Here is a 24,895-nt window from a genome sequence, read left to right as displayed (position 1 = left end):
GAAACCCCAGGACCGAGGCAGGCGAGGGACAGTCCAGCTTGCACGGCCCAGCGCAGATGCTGGAGAGAGGCCTGGCCCACGAGCGCCTGTCGGGTCGCGCACGTGTGGCCCCTTCTCGGGTTTAGGGCTGCTGTGCTGGCTTCCTGGTCCCCCCAGCGACGTGAGCTTCTCTCAGGGGAGCTGCTGGCTGGAGCAGACCCGGGAGGAGGGAGGCCCTGCCCGGCTGCCCACCTGCCGGAACCCTCGCTGCCCTCCTGTTATCGCCAGTAACCTGCCTCAAGAACTTCCTGGATTTCCTGTGTAGACAGTCATATCACCTACAAGTGACGAAAGCTGGTTTCCTTCTTTTTCACCTGGTTTCTCTTATTTCTGTCCTTGTCGTGCCGCCGTGGCTGCAGTGAGCTTTCTGCGGAGTCGGGGCCTTGACGCCGGACGTCCTTAAGCAGTTTTGGGTGGTGCCAAACGTCATCAGCTGCTTTTCCCGAATCTCGTGAAATAATCGTGTTGTTTTTCTTCTTTTGTCTCTGTTGACAATCACTAGACTAATTGACTTTCTATGGTAGACCATTCCCGTGTCCTATCATAAACCAAATTTGGTCATGATTTTTTTTTTTTCCTAACTATGTGACTGGAATCAGTTTGCTAAGGTATGTTTATTGAGAATGTCCAGTCTGTGTTCACGCATCTGATTGGCCTGTTACGTAACAGACGTCTTGTCTTTTTCCTGATGTTTGCTGGATGCCTCTGGTGTTTCTCCATTAAGTAAATCCTGATTTGGAGTCTTAGATGTTATTACCTCACGGAGAAGTATATGGGGAGTGTATCATCTTAGGGGGAAGCATATAATGAGTGTATGTAATAATTTTAAATTGCTCCTACTTTATTGAGTGTTCTCATCAGGGAGTGAGGTTAGATTTTGTTAAATTACCTGCCCACAATTCTTTTTACAGAAATATAATGGATTTTATTAATAGATTTCCTACTATCAAACCATCCTTGCATTCATGGAGCAGACCCCACTTGGTCATGATGCATTATCTTTTTAATGTGCTGTTAGATTCTGTTTGCTAATTTTAAAGGAATTTTTGTATTTATATTCATAAGTAAAGAGCAGTGGGTCTCAAACTTTTGGTCTCTTTACACTCTTAAAAAATTATTGAGGACCCTAAAAAGCTTTTGTTTTTGTGAGTTATAGCTACTGTGGTTCTCAGCTGGGGGTGATCCTTCCCCCACCCAAGGGAACATTTGGCAACACCAGGAGATGCTTTTGGTTGACACAACTGGTGTGGTGGGGTGTCTCTACTGGCATCCAGTGGGTAGAAGTTAGGGGTGCTGCCGTATATCCTACAATGCACAGGACAGTCCCCTGACAGAAGAGTATCTGGTCCCAAATGTCAATAGTGCCGCAGTTGAGAAACCCTGCTCTTGATAGGTAATAGTTTAGAAATCAACACAGAACATTAAAAATTTTTATTTAATAATTCATTTAAAAGAGCAGCAATAAACCCATTACATGTTAACATAAATAGCATTTTTTAATGAAGAAGAACTATATTTTCCAAAGCTGAAAAAAAAATGTAATGAGGAGAGGGCCATTATTTTATATTTCCACAATGTAATTAATCTCTCAGGCATCTGACCTAATAGGAGACCCCTGAACTATCTGCTTCTGCATTCAGTCTGTTTTACTGCGTTGTTTGGTGGAGCTATGTGATGAAAATTCTGCTTCACCAAGTATGTGCTTGGAAAACAGACGACTCTCAGACTGCCCCCACCCCACCCCGGGGTCCTCACATCACACTTGAGAACTGTTGATTTAGACAAGTCCCCTTCTTTCTGCTTTCACTCTCACATTGTGGATTCAGCGTCACACTTCCTTCATAAAAAGGCATTTGGAAATTTCCTTCCTTCTCTGTGTTCTGGACAATGTTAAGCTGTGTCAAGATAATCTGTTCTTATAGGATTGGTAGATTTCTCCTGTGAGTCATCTGGGTTTGGTATCTTTCATTAGAGGTAACTCTGACAGACAACTCTTTTAATTCTATAAAACTAGGTCTGTTCAGACTTTCTATCTTTTCTGTGGTCACTGTTTTTGTAAATTTTTCTCTCTTAGAAAATTATCCACATCATCCAAGTTTTCAAGTTTATTTGCATAGAGATGTACAATTATTTCCATGATTTTTAAAAAACTTTATTTTTTTGATGGCTTTTCTCTCTTTTCTTATTTTATGTATTTTTATTCCCCTTTTCTTAATTTATTTGTATTGCTCTAGGGGATGTATCTGTTTTATGAATTTTTTTGAAAACCAGTTTTTAAAGATTTAACTATTATAATGCTTTTTGTTCTAACTCATTTTTTGCTTTTACCTTATTAATTCCTTCAGTTACTTTTGTAATTCTAACTTTCTGAATTGGAGGCTTAACTCTCTTACTTTCATGCTCTCATTTCTAAAGATTGTAAGTATTTAATGTGATAAATTTTCATCCAAGCACTGCTTTAGTTTTCATTATGTTTTCTAGAAATTCTACAGTTTGGGTTTCTACTTCCCCTGGAGAGGAGCGTCTAAGAGGAAAATATTCATGTTCGGGGCGGGCGGTGGGGTGGGAAAGGCCTTTTCTGTTTCCTGATTTCTAGGCAATATTGTTTGTGTTTTAATTACTGTTTGGGATTTGTTGAAAATTTCTTCGTTGCTTAATTTATGGGCACTGTTCATGAATGTTTCTATGAGCAATTGAGAGAAAGTGTGTCTTCTCTTATCAAGTGCAGGATTGGCTACCTGTCCTAAAGATCCACTTCATATGTCTTGCTGCTGCATCGTCTGTGGTCTCTCTTAGTTCTTGACCACTGTTCTTTCTTGGATTAAAAGAGATGTACTAACATCTCCTATTATTAGCATGCTTTGATTTGTTTCTGTGGCATCCCTGTAATTTCTGCTTTATGAAAAGTAAAGCTGCATTATTTCGTACATAGATATTAAACTTATATCTTCCTTGAGAATTTTAGTTTCTAGAATTATAAATAGTCCTGCTTTGTCTCATTAATTTCATGTGCCTGATATTTTATTCTCTGATATCAAGATTTTGAACCCTATTTTTTGGGCATTTCCCAGTATATATTTATTCATTATTTTCGACCCTGATGAATTGTTTTGGTTGAGGTATTCTCTTACACCTAGCAGAGCTGAATTTTTTTTCACAAGCCAGTATGAAAATATTTCCCTTTTTGTAGCCGATCTTAGCCCATTTGTATTGACTGATACGATCCGTGTGTTTGGATTAGTGCTGTCCCTATTTTGTGTATTTCAAGGGTAAACACAGATAGAATGGTGCCCATACATGAACACACTCACTGGTTCTGTATGTGGTGTCTGTTCTTAGCCTTTCTGGTGCTTTGTTTTGTGTTTGGTAGTGCTGACCCGATAGATGGGAAAGTGTGTTCAGCCTTAGTGATCACCTAATACGAGTAGCTTTATGTCAGATCCTGGGTCCCCTCCTTCTGGATAATGTCTATTGTTTCTCTACCAGGAGTGACAGTAAGATGCCCTGAGACCTCCCCTCCCCGCGGCGTTCCCCTGCCTGGCACCTGCTCCCGACGGCCCTGCACGCGGGCTCCCCGTCGGTGTACCCGCTTCTGCCCGCAGAGTGACGGGGTCGCCCTGCTTCCACCCGCCCCCCTCCCTCCCCCGACTGTCCTGCTTGGCTGCCATCCTGTCGGGTCAGCCGTCTCCACCTGGTCTTCTCTCTCCCCTGGAACACGCCAGAGCTCCTTCCGGTGGCCAGGGCGTGTCCTCCAGCCGTGTGGTGGGCACCGGTTCAGAACCACTTGTCACCATGTGCCAGCCCCCTTCATGGCTTAGGGCCTCTCTGCTTCAAGTCTGCTTCTCCATCTTCCTCTGCCATACCAGCATTCTTCCCATGGGTGTTTGTCTGTGTGTCTCTCCTGTGCCTTCAGTTTCTGTCTTTCTGTGACATCGCGTCTTAGCTTTGTCTCCTGTAAATCTAGCAGACAGCTGGAGTTTTAGACTTCTCTTTATACTTGTCGTGATCAAGTGATATACTTGTTCATCACTGATAATGAAGGGCTTTCTACTTCATTATCATCACAGCATCATTATTTACCATCCTTTTCCTTTGCTTTCCTGCCTGTTCTTGAATTTAACCTGTTAAATCTGTTCACCTGTTCCTCTCCGTGGAGTGGTACCCTTCTGACACTAGGATGCCTGGAGACTGAGATAAAGGGTGTCCGTGTCTCTACTTTCTTCCCAAATAGTGTGAAGACCTGAGAACCAGGATTTGGGCTCACGATGTTTTCACAGCCTCATTTCTGGGCACGTACGGCACCGTGCCGGGCGTTTGCACCTCTGCTCTCTCAGAGTCCCTGCCGTGGCCGGACAGGCTCTAGGCATCGTCTGCAGACGAGGGACTGAGGGACCGGGAGGCCGGGGAAGTGATGCTGGAGCAGACGGCAGGACACATGGGCCCCGGCTGTGTCACTCCCCGCCCACTTCTCACTTTCCACCCCTGCCCTCCCCGGATGCTCGGCCTGCCTTTTTATCCTGTTCTTTCTCTGTCCCAGATGCCCATACAGTTCTGATTGCAGCAGCCCAGCGGGCGCTGAAGTCCACGACCAACCATGAGCACCGCATTCACCCTCGCCCGCACCCCCGAGCGTGGGGTCCCTTCCCAGGGCAGCCTCCGCCACCGGCTCATTCTTCTGTGGGCGTGTGTGTGTCCCCCTGTGGGAGGGTGGGGCTCGGGGCTGCCGTCCCATCCTGGCTCTGTGATGCCAGGAACTTGGCTTTATCAGGGCTTTATCACGGACCTCGGAGCAGCTCCGCTGTTCGGCGCCCGACAGCTTGTTTTCAGTTGATGGTTGTGCTTCTGTTAATCAGTAACCAGCCCCGGGCTGTTGGTTCTCTGAGGAGTCTCCAGGGGTCATGCTTGTGACCCCTGACCTCTGGAGTCCAGGGATGGGCCGGTGGGTGTCTGGGGAGGTGGGCGTGTCCACAGTCACGCTGCAGGATGGGTGTGGTGAACATTCCAGGAGCGCAGGGGGACGTCGCGGGAGACCGGCGGTAGGTGCGAGTGTCAGGATAGTCCTTTATGATTTCTCTGTATCTTGATGCTGTTTTTGTGAAGGTTTAACAAACACTTGGTAGATTGTTGTGAGGATGTAGGCTTCTTTATTTGGGGTAAATTCTGTCTAGTGAAAACGATTTCCCCTTTAGTAAAAGAAAATCCTCACACCCAGGATCTGGGTGTGGGGAGCTAAAGCTTGAGGAAGGAGGGAGTTTTGGTGGGGACATGGGACATCCATTTGGGTGTTTTTTCTCTGCTCTAGGTACCTCGTGTTGGACGTGCTAGAAAAATACCTCCACCAGCAACACGTGTTGTCTTTCTCAGAAGCCAGGTTGCTCGTAAAGGACCTGCCGTTTAATGCTTTGCAGTAAAGACAGACTCTGATCTGGGGTTTCCGGGACCGCTGGGCGGGTCTATTGCTCTTTGGGTTTGCAGCCTTGGTGTCCACTGTGCTTTGTCAGTGAGGAGAGGAGCCGGTCACCATGACCGTGCACCTGCCCAGGCCCCTAGGCGGGCCACCCCTGCGGGAGGTCAGGTGCCCAGGTGGGGGAGGGACCACGAGTACCTCGTGGGACTCCAGTGCATACCCGAGGCACGGGGCAGGACCGGCGCCCGGAGCCCACAGGTAAGGGCGGGGCTGGTGAGCTCTTCCCAGGCAGAGCCTTCCTCCTTCCCTCTTGTGGGGAGAGAGGATGGGAGTTCAGGGCCGTGCATCTCAGGCCCGCGGTCTCCAAGTCTGCACCCTCCGTGGGCTCCCCTCTTCCTAAGCTCTGGCTGCAGGAGAGTGGGGTTGGGTTAGTTGTTTCTCCAGGGACCCCTCCCCACCTTGGCTGGCCTCGAAATTTGAAAATTTGCTCCTTTTTAACGTATGGAAGGTCCCGCAGCTTGTGTGTCCTAACCCTGAGCTTCAGGAGACGGGCAAGGACCGGGGACATTAGAGGTCTTGTTTTGACACGTCGTGTGCCCGACTCCAGTGCTTCACACTCGATGCTGGAATCCGTCAGGCTGTCACAGCAGATTGATTTCTGGGTCTGTAGTGTCTCCCTGGTCAGGGTGGTCAAGAGCTTTCTTCTGCCACAAATGTCACGTGAGTAACTGGAACGACAGAGCCCAACGGTCCAATGTGGGACCCCGCGGCCCACGCACAGGTGCTGAGCCCTTGAAAGCCGAGGGGCCGCGAGAGTTAAAAACATACACGGACTTCAAAGACCCAGACAAAGGGGTGATATACAGCATCTCATCATTGCCTTTTTAATATTGACTGCATGTTAAAACGATGATATCTTGGCTATATTGGGTTAAATAAAATACATCATTAAAGTGAATTTCACCTTTCACTTTTTAAATGTGGAACTAGAACATTTAAATTACACATGGGGCTCACGGTGTCTCCCTTGGCCAGCCCGCTTTGCCTGCGACGGACTCTGAGTCTGCTGAGAGAGAAGGGGGGCCGATCGGCTGTCACTCCTGCTTGCGCCGGCTGAATGGCCGTTTCTTCGGCCATTAATGCATCCATACGATGAAATACTCTGCAGCTGATTTTGCAAGAATGAAATCGGCGAAGCTGGTGCTGACACTCCTGGGCCCTGGGCCTGTCCCTCCTCCAAGTACTTTGCACAGTTCGCTCATTTCACCTTGTCTTCCCCACTGTACAGATGAGGAGATGGAGGCTCAGAGAGGTGCATAACTTTCTCAGGGTCACACAGCTCGTTGGTGGCGGGGCCAGGGCTCGAACCCAGGTAGTGCTCTCCTTGCTCTCCACTACTTTTGCAGAAGGGGAGAGGTTTGTACTGACCCGAAAGACTCTCCTGCTATAGTGCTTAGTCCATTCAGGCTGCTATCACAGACTCCCATAGACTGGGGGCTCATGAGCACAGACCTTTATTTCTCACAGTTCTAGAGGCTGGAAGTTCAAGATCAAGGTGCTGGGACTTCCCTGGTGGCGGAGTGGTTAAGAATCCGCCTGCTAATGCAGGGGGACACGGGTTCGATCCCTGGTCCGGGAAGATCCCACATGCCACGGAGCAACTAAGCCCGTGCGCCACAGCTACTGAACCTGCGCTCTAGAGCCCGCGAGCCACAACTACTGAGCCCACGAGCCACAACTACTGAGCCCGCGCGCCTAGAGCCTGTGCTTCGCAACAAGAGAAGCCACCGCAATGAGAAGCCCGCGCACCGCAACAAAGAGTAGCCTCCGCTCGCCGCAACTAGAGAAAGCCCGCGCACAGAAATGAAGACCCAATGCAGCCATAAATAAATAAATAAAAATTTAAATAAATAAATAAATATAAAGACATAATTTAAAAAAAAAAAAAAGATCAAGGTGCTGGCAGATTCGGTGTTTGGTGAGAACCCACTTCCTAGTTTACAGCCGGCCATCTTGGCACTGGGTCCTCACATGGTAGAAGGGGCAGGGAGCTCTCTGGGGTCACTTTTATAAGGGGCTCCACCCTCATGACCTTATCACCTCCCAAAGACCCCACCTCAAATGCCACCCCACTGGAAATGACTGGGATTCAACGATGAATCTGGGAGGAGACGAAACCATTCAGTTCATAGCACAGCGTATGGAGGGAGAAAGGCAAGTTACAGAGCACACAGTATCACAGAGTGTGATCATTTGAAGTCACCACATTTGAAAACTACAAGCGTCAGAAGAAGAGACACCAGACTCCACAGCAGTCGGCCTGTGGGTGGGACGGGGCCGCGGCAGACACTTCCCTTCTGACTGTGCACTTCTGCACGGTTTCGCATTTTTACAGCCCAAAATTCCTTACTTCCTGCTCATTTACAGAACCTTGTTAATTTGCAAAATCTTTTAAAAAACAGAGTTCAGAAGCTGGGGTGTTGTCTACTGGAAACATTTCTCTGGAGCTGGAGAACTGGGCAGGCCGTTCTCCCCAGGCTGAGAGGTGCAGCCTTGCGTGTCCTGCTGAGTGGGGGGTCCAAGGAGTTCCCCCCATCACTCAGGTCTGGTTTTAGGAGTCAGTGAAACAAAGCTACTTCTCTAATCTCCTTCCACCCCACCGTCTTCTCTGCTCCCCGCAGAGACTAGCAGGTTTCTTTGCAGCTGTGAGGCTCAAATGTTTTCAGATCCAGGGGAAATCTGCCTTCCAGTGGATGTGGGAAAAATAGGCATTTCCCGAACATTTTGGTTGGTTTTTGCTCCTTGCTGTTTAAGACACGATTCCTATTTCTGGTTTTGCAGTTAGCTGGCCTGGCTTCGACTCCTGACTCTGCTGCGTATTTGCTGTGTGACTCTGGGCAAGTTGCCTAACCTCTCTGAACCTCAGTTCCCTCATCCGTCAGTGAAACTCCTAGGAGTGCCCGCCTCCCGAGAGAGCTGTGAAGAGTGAGGGAGCAGACTCGCAGAGCCGCCAGGACGCCCAGGGACGGTGACCTGCGTGCAGGGCGCCAGTTACAGACAGCGGTCACCGTCACCGGGCAGGACCGTGAACTCCAGCTGGTGTTAGGGGTGTGGCCTGAAATTCTACAACTCAGGTTCCCCCTCCAGTGAGCTGGGAGGGTGGGGGGGGCCCACGCTGGCCTGCTGCTTGCGGCAGGGGCGGGCGGGTCTGCCAGTGTGTCCAGCTGCTGTCCACTGGCTGGGCCGCTGAGCCACCTGTGGATGCAGCGGGCTCGCGTGATAGCCACCCAGCCAGTGGGGGCAGCTGCCCCCGAGGGAGGAATGAAGCCTGTCTGCAGGTGACGGGGGGCTTCGTGGTTCCATCCTTTCAACTCAGCAGCCTCGAAGGTCCTTCTCTTTGCCACTTGCTGGAGCTCAGAGCAAGTTGGTGGCTGTGTGTCCCATGTCTGGGAGCAGTGCGGGGACGGGGCCGGGCACGGGGGAGGGGAGTCCCTCCCCACTGTTGGGGACGTGGGAGGTTGGGGTCCAGCCCAGCTCCCTCCTCCTCTTCCTGTGAGAGGCTGCCCAGCCCCCCACCCGGGGCAGGCATTCTGCCACTAAGAGGAGTACACCGTGTGCGGTGCCGTCGTGTGCTCGCTCTTATTCTCACTGAGTACATCAGGGTTCGATAAACCCTTCCCAGGCTGCTTCAGGGTTTCTGTCTACACGTCATTTGAATGGATGCAGAGTATTAAGTCACTTGGGCACATCCTTGTTGTAGACACCTGGCTCGTTTCCGTGCTCTGACATCTGTAAGCATTGCGGGAAGAGCCTTGATGCTTGCAGCATTATGACATTTACAGCTTCCCGTGTCTGTTTTCTTGCACTGGGATAACTTTCACCAGGAGGTTGTGAAGACCAGAGTGAGGGTTATGTACACCCCTGCCTGGGAACGGGGGCCCACAGGCTGCGGTGTCCGTATGCCGGTCACTTAGCTGAAGGTTAGATAGAAATTTTAATAGTGATTCTTAGTTGAAACGGTTAGGAACAAAGCAAGCTGATTCATATGAATTTTAAGAATCACGATAATTGTTCAAAGAGATTTCATGACTGAAACTACGTTTTGTTTAAAAATTGCTTTCCCTGTAGGAGTTTTCTTTCTGGGATGAGTTTCAAACGGGTGGTACTAGTTCCTGGAAACTGTGAGATTCACTAAGAAGGGTGTGCACGGGTGTATAAACTCCAGGCAGAACGCTGGGCTGTTTAATGTTATCTCATAATGAACTGAAATTGTCCGCATGCCAGTTCTCTTGCTCACTGTGCTGTCATTTTGCTTCTTTAAGGGCCACCAGCTAGTTCTTGCAGGGGCTTCCATGCTCTGTGCACGTCTTCCTCACCATCACCTACCACTGAACTGTAAGTGCCTTTGGAAGGCCTACCAACCAGTCCTGACAAAAATAAGCGTGTCCCCATTATCTGAACGCCCGAGGTGGACGAGGGCCAGAGAGCCTGGTCCTTAGAAGGCTTAGAGGGCTTTGCAGGCGGACCCCCTGACTCAGAGGGAGTTGGTCATCTAGCCCCCCCCTCCCCACGTAGCAGAGTTTTCCCAGGACACCTACTGTGGTTGCCCCCTCTGCCCTAGTTCACCCGACCGGCCCGCACAGATGCTGCAGAGTCACTGCCGCTGTGCGGACGGCGCTGGGGGAGTTCTGAGCTGCTCTGCAGCACTGGAGACCTGGCCGCTGGCTTTCCTGGGTTCACACCTCAGGCTGTTTACTCGCGTTTGGTTTGCATAGTAACCTGTGTTCTCCAAGGTCCCAGTTTGGTTTGTAAGGGTGTTGTATCAGTGGGTCCCTGAGAGCCCGGCGGCCTCCTTCCTGGGGCCTCTGCCACCACCGGCTTGTTTACCCCAGAGCTTTTCACGCATGGGGTTTATCTTTGTTATTTAGGTATTTATTCGTGTATTTAAAGCTGTGGGAGGGCAGATCGGGTTGAGTGAAATATAAAACCTCCAGGTGAGAGGGCAGGAGGTCGCCTCCCCCAGGTGCCACCGTGTGTGTGTCCCAGGCCGGTTCCCAGCAAAACCGTGTGGACGGGCCCTCCTCCAGGACGCGTGGATGGGCGTGGATCAGAGCATCTTCTCTGGGAAGTGCTTGGGTTGCAGACACCGCAGCTGCCTGCTTCCTCCGGGACCAGTGGAGAAAAACCGAGAAACTCACGCCCTTTCCAGTTTCGAGCTGCCTGCAGACACCAGGAGCTCAGCGTCCAAGCGGTCAGCGGGAGGGATGCCCTGGGCATGGGAACGAGGTGTGGGGGAGCGGGTGGGGGGAGGGTGGTGTCCTTGGTGGGAGGGAGCCCAGCAAGGCCTTCAGGGGCCCGGAAGTCATGAGTGAGTGCTTTTGGCAACGTGTCCCCTGGTTGACCCTGAGGGTTCTCCCCCAGCTCTGGTGCCGAGCTAACTGGATAAACCAGCGCTGAGCCGGGCCCTCCCAGCGGGCTGGCGGCATCTCGGCAGCAGACTCCGGGAGCGAGAGGCCCGCCACCTGGGACAGAGCAGAGGAGGATCCGAGCTCTTTCCTCCCCAAACCTGTGCCTTGTCGCTGCCCTTCTGCGTGTGCGCCGGTCCCATCGTCCTGAGCCAGGGTGCCGGGATTGACACAGTGTCTTTGGGGAAACTGGGCCAGAGGGTGATTGACTGCCATTTAACAAGCGTCTGAGGCGTGGAGACGTGGGTGGGGACCAACTCCAGGACACCCCGGCCCCTGGGGACTGCAGGAGACAGGATAAGCCCAGCTCGCTTGTTCCTGGGGCGTCTTGGGTTGGACCGGCCGGCAGGGGGCAGCGATGTGCTCAGAGGCCACCTTGACCAAACTGGTTTCAAATCCTGGTGACCTTGGGCAGAATTCTATGGAGTGGGCAGCAGTATGGAGATCGTTCAATGAGTAATCCTTGTACAGTACCCGTCAGCTAGCGTGACCTTGGTGTGGCCCCCGTGGCCTCCCACCCACGTGTCTCAGCATGGTCTACTTTCCGCTTAACTCTTGGCTCCCTGTTTCTGGGTCAGGAGCTCGTGGGCCTGCAGATACCAGGGAAGAGGTTTGCCTCTCGTTAGGGCTCTACCTCGCCTGCTGCCTTGCGGGCCCTGCCAGCCAGCCTGTGGTCCTTGGGGTCCGCCACCGTGGGCAGGCAGTGTGGGGTACCCTGCTGGATGAGGGGGGGTCAGCGGGGACGACAAAGAGGACTGCTGTTTGAAGCTACACAATGATAACTGCATAGTCTTCATATGTGCCCAGGTGTGATGGGCGTAATGATTACTACTAGTTTAGCAGGAATAATTAGTTACACCTTGAGTTCTGCTGAGCTGCGTAAGAAAGGGAACGTGGAAATGTCATGAGAAGAGTCATCGAGTCAGAAGAAAGATTTCACCAAGTTTTTAAAGCATTCCTTTTATGTTGCTGCTGTGCGGAAACCGCCAGGAAATTCTAGCAACATTCTTCCTGGTCTTTTAATACTTTGTATAAATCAATAATTTTCAGGTCCAGGGAAACAGAGCCATTATATTCCTGTGTCATTTTCTTGTGTAGTATTTGTTCTCCTTATCTTCAAAGAAGAGACGTGGAGAACCAAACCCGAGTAGTTATAGCAAGTGACGCTGGCCTGTGGGCCGCTCTCAGCAGAGGACGGAGAGGACCCTTCCCTCTGTGGGTCCCAGCCACGCACAGCCATGCAAGCGCAGGCGGGCCCCCCACGGGGAGTCTCCGTGCAGCAGAAACGCTGCTTATAGCAGGAGGGTTTTGGCAAAATTCCTATGCCAACCTTTAATTCAAAATAAATAAAACCAAGTTACTGAATGTTCTAGGTTTGGTGTATTTTACACAAATCACGTAAAGGGCGTCATAAAAACCCGCTGCAGTCCCCACGTCCCACGTGGTCAGTACAGCGGAAACCAGGGTTGAGGTTTTGCTTCCCCCCTGCTTCTAGCCTGGAGAGACACCTCGGGTATTTCTTTAATCTCTGCTGATCTGTTGCCTCCAAAGGAAACGATTTGGGGACAATGAGGTTGTCATCATAAGAGCTAACCGCTTTTGGCATTTGCCGTGTCAGGCGTTTCTCCGTGGGGACCTTGACATAGTAGAGTGGTCACTCCCACGTTACAGTGGAGGAAACTGAGGCTCAGCCGGGAAGCGGGGGCGGGGTGCAGGGATCGGAGCCCAGCGACAGCACGTGTGTGCTGTGCGCCTCTCCCTGGGGGCTCTTTCTAGGACGCGCTGAAGACCCCAAAGGTCCACAGCCCAAAGGAGGGCAAGGGCCAGGGCCGCATCTGCCAGTGAGCCGCCTTCCCCAAGCCGGGACTTGGCATGGGACCAGTGGGCTCAGCCTGACTGTTCTGTTCTGTCCCCGACACGTGGCCGGAGAGTCTGGGCCCAAGGGGCCATCTAAGGCCCGGGGCCGAGGGCAGGCCCGTCACTGCTCCGCAGGGTCCAGAGTCCAGCGCAGAGCAGAGGAGGAGCCGACACGGCACAACCCCCGGAGGAGCCCCTGGGGGTGCGGTCTGAGGACAAGGGCGCAGAGGCGTGTACGTGGGTGCGCAGGGACCCCCCCACCCCGCTCACCCACCCACCTGCCCTCCGAGCTTGGCTGCAGCCCTGAGAATGCAGCAGGAGGCTGGGGACAGGACAGGACTTGGGAGCGTCCCCAAGGCCTGGAATCGAAGGTGACCGCTGGGATGCCGGCAGTGGCAGCAGGGTGGGCCGTGGCCTGATTTCGCCTCAGACGAGCAGTTAGTTCTGGCTGCGCGTGGAGAAGGCCTGGAGAGCCTTTCAGGAGCAGGGCAGAGCCAAGTGGGGCTCAGGAAGTCCTCACAAGTAGCTTTTTCTTTTTTAAAATTTATTTATTTATGTTCGGCCGTGTTGGGTCTTCGTTGCTGTGCGCGGGCTTTCTCTAGTTGCTGTGAGCAGGGGCCACTCTTCGTTGCGGTGCACGGGCCTCTCGTTGCGGTGGCTTCTCACGTTGCGGAGCACGAGCTGTAGGCGCATGGGCTTCGGTAGTTGTGGCATGTGGGCTCAGTAGTTGTGGCACGTGGGCTCTAGAGCGCAGGCTCAGTAGTTGTGGCGCATGGGCCCAGCTGCTCCGCGGCATGTGGGATCTTCCCGGACCAGGGCTCGAACCCGTGACCCCTGCATTGGCAGGCGGATTCTTAACCACTGTGCCACCGGGGAAGCCCCACAAATCGCGTTTCAAATGGTAACTGGCCTCAGGGGAAAGGTTGAATCCAGGTGCTGCCAGTCAAGGGTCAAGTCAAGGGCGCCTGCCGCCTTCCCTGGAGACCCGGGAGAGACCTCCGCTAGGTGACAGGTCACAACCTCACGGGCAGCATCCTTGCCGCCCCACGAGCACACGCACCCAGGGCCCCAGGCTCTCAGGGCTGCGAGGGGGCCAGGCAGGCGGCAGCCGGGGCAGCTGCCGGTTTGGAAGACGGTGTTTTGTGCCGAGTGCCACGAAGGTGGACAGCGTAACGACTGCCGTTCCATCCCAGTACGGCGTGAAGAACCCTCAGAAAGCCTTCCGCCGCTCCTCGCGCGTCTGTGCCCTGGGAACGGGTTTCGCGGGGGCCACCTCTGCCCCTGGGTCACCTCATCTCACCTCGGCCCCTCGTTGCAGGTTCAGACATCGCAGGCTGGGGAGGCATCGGAGGACAGCAGCCCCCAGTTTGCTTGTTCCCTCATCCAGTTCATTCCACACCCTTCCCAAGAGCAAGAGGGGCAACTCCTCCCCACGGTTCTTTGCAGAGACGGTGCCGGAGCGGCCGTGCACCCAGCGCCCGGACTTGGAACTGGGCGGCGCGTGTGGCCTGGTGTCCGGGTAGGGGGCTGGGGAGCCCGTGAGCCCGGACCCAGCCCCGCATAGAGGACCTCTGCCTGTCACCTTTCCAGCCCAGGGGCCGAGCCAGGCCTGCCCTTCTAGCTCACCGCGTGACCTGCCCCAGGCCGGGCGGGGTTGGGGGGGGGGCGTCGTGCTGTCGGGGTTCCCGCGTGTGCCCTCCATCCGCAGTCGGGTCGGGGGCTGGGGGGGCCCGCTGACCTGTCTCCTGGCCGAGCCCCGTGACGCCACCTGCTTACGACGGCTCCAGGCTGCAAGCCGCTTACTGGATTAGTGTGCGCCCGCAGAGCCCCCGCCGTGGCCGAGGAGAGGCCCGCATTTTCTGCGTGGCTCCAGAAGTTCTGTTTGCATCTGCGCTGGCCGCTGAGACCCGCAGGCCGCTGCTGGGAAGGCGGGACCCAGAAGTGGTGTCTCCTCTTTGCAGGGCAGATGGTCTGCGTGGCTGAGGCCGGACAGACCCAGGCCGTGTGGGCCTGGCCGTAATCGCTCTTCTCATCCTCGGCTGGAGGCTGACCCGCCCCCGCTGCCAGTCTCCTTTCGCCGACTTTCAGAAGGATCCGAAGATGCTGGCCAGCTACTCGGCCTGCCTGTTCTGGGGGGCCTGCGCCGCCCTGCTGGCCGTGGTTCTGGCCTATTATTTCTACTGGTGAGCGTGGCCGGCGCCCGGGCCGGGCTGTCCCGGGGGCGGGGGGCGGGCAGGGGACACCGTGCTTGCTTCTGCTTTTGCTGCGGCTCTGCCCCCTCTGCTCTCCGCGCTGACAAACAGTCCCTTCCCTCGGTGGGGGCCTGGCAGCAAACAAGGGAAGCGGGTCACCAGAGCCAGCTGCGTCTCCCCGAGGCGAGGCTGCCACGGCTGCTGATGTACACGGTGGTCTGTAAATTAAGTGGAAAACAGGTAGTTTCCATTAAAGGGATGCCACTCGTCGTAGCCGTAAAGGACGAGCTGGCTTACGGCGAATCACCCGGACCCTGTGTGCCGTCGCGATGGGAGGGCCCACCAGTTCTTGCCGTGAACGCAGGGAGGTGGCGAGTCGGAGGCCACACCCGCCTGGGCTCCCGACGCTCCTTTCCAGCCTGGCCCCTCGCGAGGCTGGGATCGTAAACGGGGCCTGTGAGCTCCGGGACCCCAGTTTCCGTCTGGAGAGCGAGACACCGATGTCCCGTCTCTGCAGGTGCCAACCTCGTGCAGGGGGCTGACGGTGATGCCACCGAGTTCAGGGAGCGACCCACACAGGGCGGCGCCCACCCGACAGCGGCCGCTAGCGGGGCGGCCGTGCGGAACCCAGACCCCAGGTCCGGGGCTGGCTTTATTTGCTAGAGCTGGAGAACGGGGTAGCTTCCCGTGAGGAGACATCTGCTCTTTTGAAGGTTCTGTCCCGGGATTATTTTTGTTTCCTTCCTTTTTGTACTTGTCTGATTGGGAATTCAGTTCTCTGATCTGGAAGCTTTCTGTTCCACAGATCCGATTAGTGCTGGTTCTGTTTCTGATGACGAGGAAGGACCAGGCCTGCAGGTGGCAGGCGGGGAGGCGGGGGGGGGGGTCCCCCCCGCCCCCCCACCCCGGGCAGGCTTGTCCTTGGCCCCGGGCTCTGCAGCACCACCCCCAGGGTTAATACAATTTACAAATGAGGATTACACAGAACCAAAAGATAAACACATGAGTGTGGGGAGGAGTTAGCCCTAATTCCTAATTAGACTTGTGTCCCTTGTTAAATGGGTCCCTGGCCTCTTCTGAGGGTGAGTAGCAGCGGTTGTTGGCCAGGAGTGGCCCCCCGAGGAGGAGTGACCTGTAACTTTACCACAGACTCCGGGACACTGCTGAGGGTGAAGGACCACGGCACAGGAGTGCAGCACCACTGCCCACAGGTAGCCTCCGCGGGGGGCCGGCCTCGATGGCGAGTCAAGGCGGGGGGGGGCAGTTTGTGCGCTCCTGCTGGGCGTGGGGCAGGGGAGGGGTGGCGGCCCTGGCCAGAGGCTGCATCACGCGGGGGAGGGCTGGCTGGTTTCTAGTCTGGTCTGTCCTCCCACGTTCCCTCCGCCGATGCTCCTTCCAGCCACTCAATGGTTGCTTGATCCACAAACGGGTAGAGACCCAGTTCAAGGAACATTCTTGAAGCAGCCATGATCCGACCAGAGAGTCTGGCAGCCCCTGTCGGGGGTCCCCGAGGCTGAGAACTGAGAGGGGGTGTCTAGGTTTTTATTCTCTGGGTCTACAGACCTGTCCTCCCCAGCCAGTGCTGGACTCGAGCGCCGCCTTCTCCGTGGCCAATGTCCCCAGTGACCCTGCGCCCTGCTCCGGGCGGGCACGGGCTCAGCGCTGGCGGAAGGCCCCCTGAGGAGGGGCGACTGGGGGCTCGCAGCTCGCTGGACAGACGCAGCCCAGCTCCTGGTCGGAGGGTGCGGGGAGGAGCGTCCTGCTCCGCGAGAGGCCGGCGCACCTTCGTGGACGTGTGCACACTTCAGGGCCGGGGTGGTGGCCTCCGTACTGCAGATCATGTAAATCTCGGCTCCCCCTAGGGAGCAGCACGGGAAGTCCAGCGGGAGGGAGCTTCCCCTGGCGGGCACCTGGGTGGCTACAGTCACAGCTGCCCGGGCCGTCCCAGCACCCAGGACAGAGGCCTCGCCTCCTCTGGTTCTCTCCGTGGGCAGGGACTCCGGCCAGAACGGGCTCCGTCTCCTGCTGGGTGTGAACCCGTCACTCACAAGGGCGCTGGACGCGGCCAGCATGGTCTGGGGGAGAAGGCGCCCTGCCCCGTGATGGGGGCCCCTTTCGAGGCTTTATGCGGGGGAGTCTGGTCTGGCAGCCCTGCGGGGTCACGGACGGTGCCACGCGGAACCTCTGACCGGGGAGTGAGGTGGGGGAGAGTCGCCACGTCTGGGCTCCGGGGTCAGGATGGGGCCCTGCTTTTCTCAGGAAGCCTTGCTAAGTTTGATAAGTTTCCCTCCCTGTTGAAGTGTGTTTATCGCTCTGGGGTTTTGGGGTGTTCTGGGGGAGGGGGGAGAAAAAAAAACCCAGTACTGAAAACCTTGTTTGAAATTATAACGGTAGCTGTTTTTCATGTTAGTTATTTATAACCATGTCCAATAATCAGATTTCAACCACGCCCTTCGAAATGAAATGTGTAGAGAATAATTAAAACCTCATTAATGTAGAGCGAGGAGGGAAAGTGAGTCTGAATTAGTGAAACTGGCAAACAAGAGACACTAAGGCTTCACTGAGCTCACAGTTTGGGAAGCAACTGGTCAGCCCACCTCTTCCCTGCCGGACGTCTCAGAGTGTGTATCCGTTATCTTCAGCGTGGAGTGGGGCACACAGGATTTCCCAAACTAATCTGGCAACAGGACCCTCTTGTACAAGCCGTTTCTTGGGGTTAGCAGCTGAATTATGCGGTTTTACAGACGCTCAAAATGATTCAGATATCTATAATTTGTAGGGAAAAATAGCACCTTTGTTTGCTGACCTGGGAACTTGAATGCCCTTTAAAACTTGGCTTACAAAGGCTGTTTCAGACCTCAGCTGTTTATAAAGGAAGGAGGGAGGGAGGCTTATTAACCCTCAGAGCTGGCCTGTGCTACTGCACGTAAAGGGTGCCTCATCCCCACCTTCAAACAGATACAGAAATTCAAAAGGATCACGTCACCTGCTGAGGCCACAGACACGGGACAAGAATGCAGTCCTAAGCCCCAGTGCCAACACACTCCTTTTTGGTGGAGAAAACCGCGGCGGGCGGGTGGGACCCTGGGCACTGAGGGTGGACACTGACACATTGACAGAATTCATCTTCAGAGTCGACACTGAGAATGAGTCCTCGGGCTCGTTCCACAGAGTTTGCACGTGCCTCTCTCTCTTGACTTAAACTTTATCCAATTCCCCGACAGATTTTTACTGAGTATGCACCGTGTCCCAGGCACTGTACTAGATTTCTGGTTATCAGTGTGTAAGATGGACCTTAAAACCCCCATCCTCATCAGCAGTACCTGTCGACTCCTCACATTGAGTGATGAGGGATTTAGTCAACTTACATGCCTCCCACCTTCTCTCCAATGCTGCCACTAAGTTTTGTTACTCATACTGTTGTTTTTAGTTATTTTACTGTTCCCTTAAAACTTTAATGGATTCAAATTTCCACTTTTTGTTGGATCAACTTAGACAAAAATCTCTAGACCCCCATTATGTAAAATAATTTGGGTTTATGATGTTCATATTCTGTTGTGTAATTATAATTAAGTTCTCTGTGCTGCTTTCGTAGGTTGATTGTAAATATTAAAAGTCCAGAAACAGCATTCACAATAAAATTTTTAAAAATTGGTTGCTGCAGATGCTGCAAAGGAAGAACTAGAAATCTAAGCCCTTAAGTCTTTGCTGCTTGAAGGAGGAAGTTTTAAGCACCTCATTAAACCCCCCTGTTAATTTGATTTACATTTGGATCACAATTTCCTTGCATAGCATTTTTATGACTTGAAAAATCTTAATTGGTTTGTTTTTTATTTTTGAGAAAAGAAACATATTCCTTCTTCAATACCAAAAACTTCCAGCTCCTTAGTTATAGTCTTTGTTGAACAAATTCTATTTTCTTCTTGAAAGATTTCCTGTTTTAATTTGGACCAGTTTCTTTCCAGGCCATCTATAAAGTTGTTATCCTGGCATTTCTTTTCATTGCAGAACTGCCTATTTCTTCTTCTTCTTAAATTCCATGTCTTCCTCTTCATTAGATTCCTTCTTGTTTTGCTGGACTGCATCCTCAGATAATCTTTTCACAAAGGATGAGTGGAAGTTAAATTTTCTGAAACCTTGCCTATCATGAGGTTGCCATAATTTTTGTCTTCTTTGTATGAGTCAGCGTCCTGATAGAAAACAAATGTGTGAAGGGATGATTAGTAAAGGGGCTGTTTACAAAGGTGTAGGCCGAGATTAAGAAAGCAAGAAGAAGGTAAAAAAGAACTTGAGTTAACAAGTTCTTGCAGATAGTGTGACTTATTTCAGCACATTTTTTGTGGGGAAGGAGAGTCCAGGGGAAAGTAGGAGGAGAATCATGGAATTAAATTTTACTGTTCTTGGTCCCAGGGTCCAAATTCTGTGAAATTTGTAAAGTGACCACATTTTGGATTGTGCTCAAGCATCAAATCCTAGAGGAAAAACCTGCTGTGTTCCACTGCTATTGACCTAAATAAAGGTTTCAACCTGAAAGCACTTAGGAAGCGGCTGCTGCTGGTAGTGAGATAACCATTTCAGTACATTTAATATGAAAATAAAGCGTTTGTCGTACGAATGTATGATTATTTCTTGGTTCAGTCAATAGACCCGTCACTGGTATGTATGTTACAATTTAGAAAAATCCATAGAATGGGAGTGAGCGAGCTGTGCAGAAGAGAAGAAGGAGCAGCTCAGAGAGGGCGATCGTTCCCGGTGCTTTTTCCAAAGGGAACTGGACAGAGTGCGTGGCCATTCATGCAGGGGCAGGGGGCGGGGCGGGGAGCGCTCCAGCCGTGTTGGGACCTTCCGTCAGCAGCGCCAAATGTAGAGGACTTGGAGTTTCTATGCTGACTGGAAGGGGTTAAAACTTCATAAGCAATTTAACATTTTAAATGTTGCAAAAGCATTGCCACCATAACGGGGTATCATTTAGTAGATGAAATTAATCCTTAGTGAATCTTTGCCATTTCATGAATTTAATTTTCTTTTCTTCCGCTCAGTGCATTATTCTATCTTGATACTTGGTCTTTCTGTCAAGTAGAGCATCGCGTCCTGAACTTAGGTGGTCTGCGCCATTATCTCTTGGGATGCAAAAACAGTGGCTGCCCACAGCAGGTGCTTCGTAAGTATTTATTGATAAAGGAGGAAAGTCCAGCGCTAGAAAGAGCTAGAAAGGTCATCATCTGTCTTCTTGCTCAGGCTTCGGTATTAACTCTCTGTCACAGCTGGACAAATCTGTAAAGGTCACCAGATTCCCTGGTAACTCTTTCCGTGGCTGTATTAACATTAAACTCAGAAAATGTTTATCTATTTTGCCTTTTAAATATTAACAAATTTTGTTATAACTCATATCTTTGGAAGTAGATGTGTTACCTTACATAACGGGGCTATCGGTGGGAGGTGTGTGGCTGGTGCCTTCACCTACAGGACTCGTCATCAGTTCCTGTGCTCTTTCTATTGAGGGCTGGGTGCTGGGTGAGGTCGGGGCAGAACGGCAGCCGGCCTGCTTGCTGCAGGCTTGCCCCGACTTTTAGGGAAGGACACTGTGGGACTAGGTCTGCCCTAGAGGCAGCCGTCCTCGCTCAGCTGCTGACCTGTCCTCCCCGAGCAGGATCATCTGAAAGTGATCACAGAAAGAGGTTGGTTCCCCCCAAAAGAGCAAAAAGCAAGGCCTGTTCCTCAGATACAGCCGTGCTCTTTCTAGGGCGCCCTGCAGGCCTCTGATTGCGTCGCGTCCAGTGGTCGCGTCCAGTGGTCTCGGGTCTCCTCCCGCACCCCACCCCCTGATGCGCCCGCGTTGCCCGCGACCCAGCCGTCCTCAGGTGCTGCTGTCGGTCTTGCCTGCTGTGAAGAGGCATCCTTGGGGTAAACTTGAGAACAAAGGGCTTTGGTGAAACTTCTGGGGATTGGGGGGAAAACAGAAGAAAGACAAAGCCTGAGAAAGGGGTGAATTCAAGTTCAAGGAAACGAAGTGAGGAAGAGTTTAGGATTTACCTGTCTGTAGATCACCTCTTACCTTCACAAAAGGGTGTGAGGGAGCCAGTGGGACTGCCCATAAAATCTCATCAGACTCCACTAGCGTTTCCCATTTGTACTGGAAACACTGATTTCAGGGTGAGAAGCTCCGTTGTGGGGATGCAGCAGGGAGGGGGCGGCCATCGGTTCCCGGCACCTGCCCCCCACGCACAGGAGAGGTCTCCCCAGCGTCCAGCGCCCCCTGCCCCGCCCGGGACTTGTAACCGGAGCCTCCAGGTGGGGCAAAGTGGGGATGGAGCAGCCCTGGGGGCGGGAGTGGGCTGCTGCCCTGTGGCCTTGAAGGCTGCTGTCCAGCCCCACCACAGAGGTTTTCCACTTTCCGGTCTGGCTACTGGTAGGAAAGGGAGGAGGAGCTCAGGGCTTGCCTCCCAGGGTCCCGGGGTCCCGGGGTCCCGGGGCGACGCCTCTGCTCCGCGTCAGGCCGTGTGCAGCAAGTGGGTGTGCAGCCTTCGTGACAGTCTTCATTTCACTTTCTACCTAACGTTTCTACCTAACGTCTGATTAATGTTCTCGGAAACCATCCTCTACTTCACAACGTGCGTGTCTGAGATGCTCTGAGTTTGTGCTCTGGCCAGAAGCTCAAATGAGAGGCAGACGGCTGAGTGACAGGCGACCCTCGTTCTCTGACTTGGGGTGAGTCTGACCTCTTCTGAACGCCTCTGGGTCGCGGCTGCTCTGGGACCCGCGAAGTGGGCTCTTCCCTCTGGACAGAGGCCGAGGTGGACATTTGAAACCCGTCGTGTTTACTCCATTTTGAATCCTACCTGTTTTTGTTTTTTTTTTTTTGAATTTTTGAATTGTATTTTGTTTATTTTTCATACAGCAGGTTCTTATTAGTTATCTATTTTATACATATTAGTGTATATATGTCAATCCCAATGTCCCAATCCTACCTTTCTAAAAATCTTATCTTTTTAAGTGTGTGAAACATGATGCCTCTTTAATGGCAAATGTAACATTTTTTATCTTTGTAAGTGGCCTTGTTCATCCTTTGAGATTTGTGTTCTGCTTACTTAAAAAGCACTGTCAATTACCTATAGATTCTAGAGTTTGTGTAGGAGAAGCTTCTCCCAGACTCTCTCAGGCATGCTGGTTGGGAGTCATGGAGAAAAAGCCTGCGGGAGGGGACACTCCCTCCGCACTGGCAGCTCTGGGACCTCACACCCTCCCCAGCTGCGTGGCCTCCTGTGACCAGCTCCTCCTGGGTCTGTCCCCGGGAACCGGGGGCTCAGTCCCGCCCCCTGCAGGCGCCCACCTCACTCCACATTTTCTGTTAATTGCTTGTCCTGTGACCTCACATCTCTGATGGGGTCAAGAAAAGCCATGAACTTGCTGTTTGTCTGGCTTTATCTTGTTGCAGGCTGGGAGTGACAAGCTCTCTGCATTCCTAAGGGAACACCAGGACTCGATGTAACTTCTTAAATTGTGAAATATATTGTACATGTAGAAAAGTGCATTAACAGCCAATTTACTGAATAATTATAAAGCAAACTCTCATCTGTTTCTCTAAGAGTAAAACGTCTTTATTATAAAGGGCAGATCATTGTCACAAAGTTACATCCAAGGCAACTTAGCTGTGCCTGTTTTATGCGTGCACGTGCACACGTGTGAGCACGTGTGTGTGCATGTGTGTGCATGTGCCTACAGGCCAGGCAGCCACCTTGGTGTGAGGGGTGCCTGCTGTGTCCTCAGGCCTAGAGGCTTGTCACAGGCCCACTGTGCAGGCATCGGGCCTGGGAGCTCTCCACGTTCCTCCCACCCTGCACCGCAAACATCACCACTGCTTGGCCGGTCAAACCCTCAGAGCAACCTCAGGCAGACGGAAGATTCTGGAGCTTTGAGAGTTGGGGTAGGTGGGGTGGGTGGGGCCCAGAGGTCCCTCTCATGCCTTCTCACCGTGGCCCGTGGCCGTCTGTCCCTGGGCTTCTGCCCCAGACCCCTCCTCGCCCAGCTGCCCCTCCCTTCTTGCCTGGGGCACCGTTTCCACAGTGGAAAGCCCCCTGGGGACGTGACAGCACTTCCCCACCCTTGTCCTCAGTCTGTAGTTCCCAGGCCCTTCTCCTAGCCTGGCGGAGATCTTCAGCCTCCTTTGGAGGGGGCCTGGGGGCCTGGGGACCCTTTGATCCATCAGGCTCCTCCAGCAGCTCGCGGTCAGGACAGATGCTGGCTGCGCAAGGCCCCTGCCCTTCAGCCTGGGCAGCCAGTGATCTGTCCGGCCTTTGCTAGGTGCAGCAATGCCCCAGGTGTCTCCGATGGGACCCGGAAATATGGGCGGTTTCCTTTGTCCTGAGTCCAGAGCCCTCCCCTGCCAGCCTGCACAGCCCCTCTGCAGCCAACGGCACTGGCCCGTCCGGAGTTTGACAGGGTTTTCAGAGTCTCAGATGAGACTGTCAGGTAATGTGCTACATTGGCTCTCCCGTAACGTTGTTCTTTCAGGAAACTTGTCATTGAGGCAGCTCGTAATGACACGTGAATGATACGAGCTTCAGGAGTCATGCTGCTGGGTGTCGCACGTGTGAACGCAGTAAACACGAGGCATCCCTTTAGCCAACGTTGCCGGAGCATCGTGTGTTACGTGCGAGACCTGTGTGCGTAACGGTGCCAGAAACGGTGAGGGTGCGCGGGCGGGGGTCTGGGCCGCAGGTAGCAGAAGTGGTGGTTGAAATACCTGAGACTCGTGTCCCCTCTGCCTCTTGCCGTGGCAGCTGCCGGCTGCTCGCCAATGCCGCCGCCCACAGCGTGGGTCCTTTCTCCCCTTGCTTGTCCCTTCGTGCTCCTGCCGCGGCTGCCGTCGACGCCCCTCACTCCCTCAAGGAGGGCCAAGAGCAGAGGGGCAGCACGGTGGGGGGGCCTGTCTCTGGTCTAGGAAAGCAGACGCCTTCCTGGGAGCCCCTGCAGGCCCCACTGCCTGGAACTGGGCCATCTCAGGAGCAGCCGCTCCTACTGGGGACAGGGTTACCTTTATGGCTTAGATCTGGGGCTGGGGGTCCCCTCCCAGGGCCCAAGGATGAGCGCTGCCGCCATGGCCGAGCTGTCTCATGAGGGGCGGTTGTCACGGAGGCCTGGAGGGGCCGTTTGGTACATCCTTTCATGATACCTTCCTTACCCCTTGGTTGAGAGATACGGAATGCCAAAAGAGTTTCATGAGCCCAGTGATGGTTTTAAGTTAATTGTATCCTATTTTTTTTTTAAAGATTTCTTTTTAATGTGGACCATTTTTTAAGTATTTATTGAGTTTGTTACAATATTGCTTCTGTTTTATGTTTTGTTTTGTTTTGCTTTTTTTTGGCTAGGGAAGTCCCAACTGTATCCTATTTATTGTACACACAGTAGAAATACAAGTCTGCCTAAAGGCAAGTGCGAAGGAAAGCCAGTCACGTGAGACGTGTCCTGTGTCGTCTGCTCAGCCTGCAGCAACACTCAGGCCACACGGCTTCCATGGCTCCCACCGGCGGCTGCAGGCTTACCTGCTCTAGGTGCCCAGGGACTCCAGGAGGCCAGGTCCATGCTCTTAATAGCAGAGGCTTCGTTGTACGTGATAGTATCTTGCAGGCTGTTCCCTGGTTCTTTCTCATGGTTGTCTTGGTTTTCTTTGCTGTTTGTTTCTCCATGTGGAATGCAGAATCAGCATTTCTAGCTCCAGGGCTGAGGGATGGGGGACCTGTTGGTATTTTAATTAGGGCTCAATTACATTTATAAATTAACTTAGGAAGAATGGCTTGTGTGTTATTTATGTATTGCTATCTAAAAAACCACCTCAAAAGGTTGTGATTGAAAACAACCACTGTTTTCTTAGCTCACAGCTGCGGGTCAGCACTTTGGGCTGGGCTCAGCAGGGCGGCTTTCTGCTCGTCTCACCT

General features: G+C 52.9%; 2 protein-coding genes across 6 annotated transcripts in view; one reads left to right on the top strand and one right to left on the bottom strand.

Moving 5' to 3' along the window:
- AGPAT3 (1-acylglycerol-3-phosphate O-acyltransferase 3) overlaps window positions 1–24,895 on the top strand; it is a 98,287-nt gene that overhangs the window by 31,742 nt on the left and 41,650 nt on the right. The window lies entirely within an intron of this gene.
- LOC309629005 (uncharacterized protein) lies at window positions 10,790–17,032 on the bottom strand (the record flags this gene model as incomplete). Its single annotated transcript, XM_082392578.1, has 2 exons — window positions 10,790–15,178; window positions 16,524–17,032. The coding sequence occupies 2 exons, from the start codon at window positions 17,030–17,032 to the stop codon at window positions 14,386–14,388; spliced, it is 1,302 nt and encodes a 433-aa protein (XP_082248704.1). The 3' UTR covers window positions 10,790–14,385.

The sequence above is a fragment of the Balaenoptera borealis genome (genome assembly GCF_965194805.1).
Source record: "Balaenoptera borealis genome assembly, chromosome: 5".
Lineage (NCBI taxonomy): Eukaryota > Metazoa > Chordata > Mammalia > Artiodactyla > Balaenopteridae > Balaenoptera > Balaenoptera borealis.
This window is presented reverse-complemented; position numbering and strand designations above follow the sequence as displayed.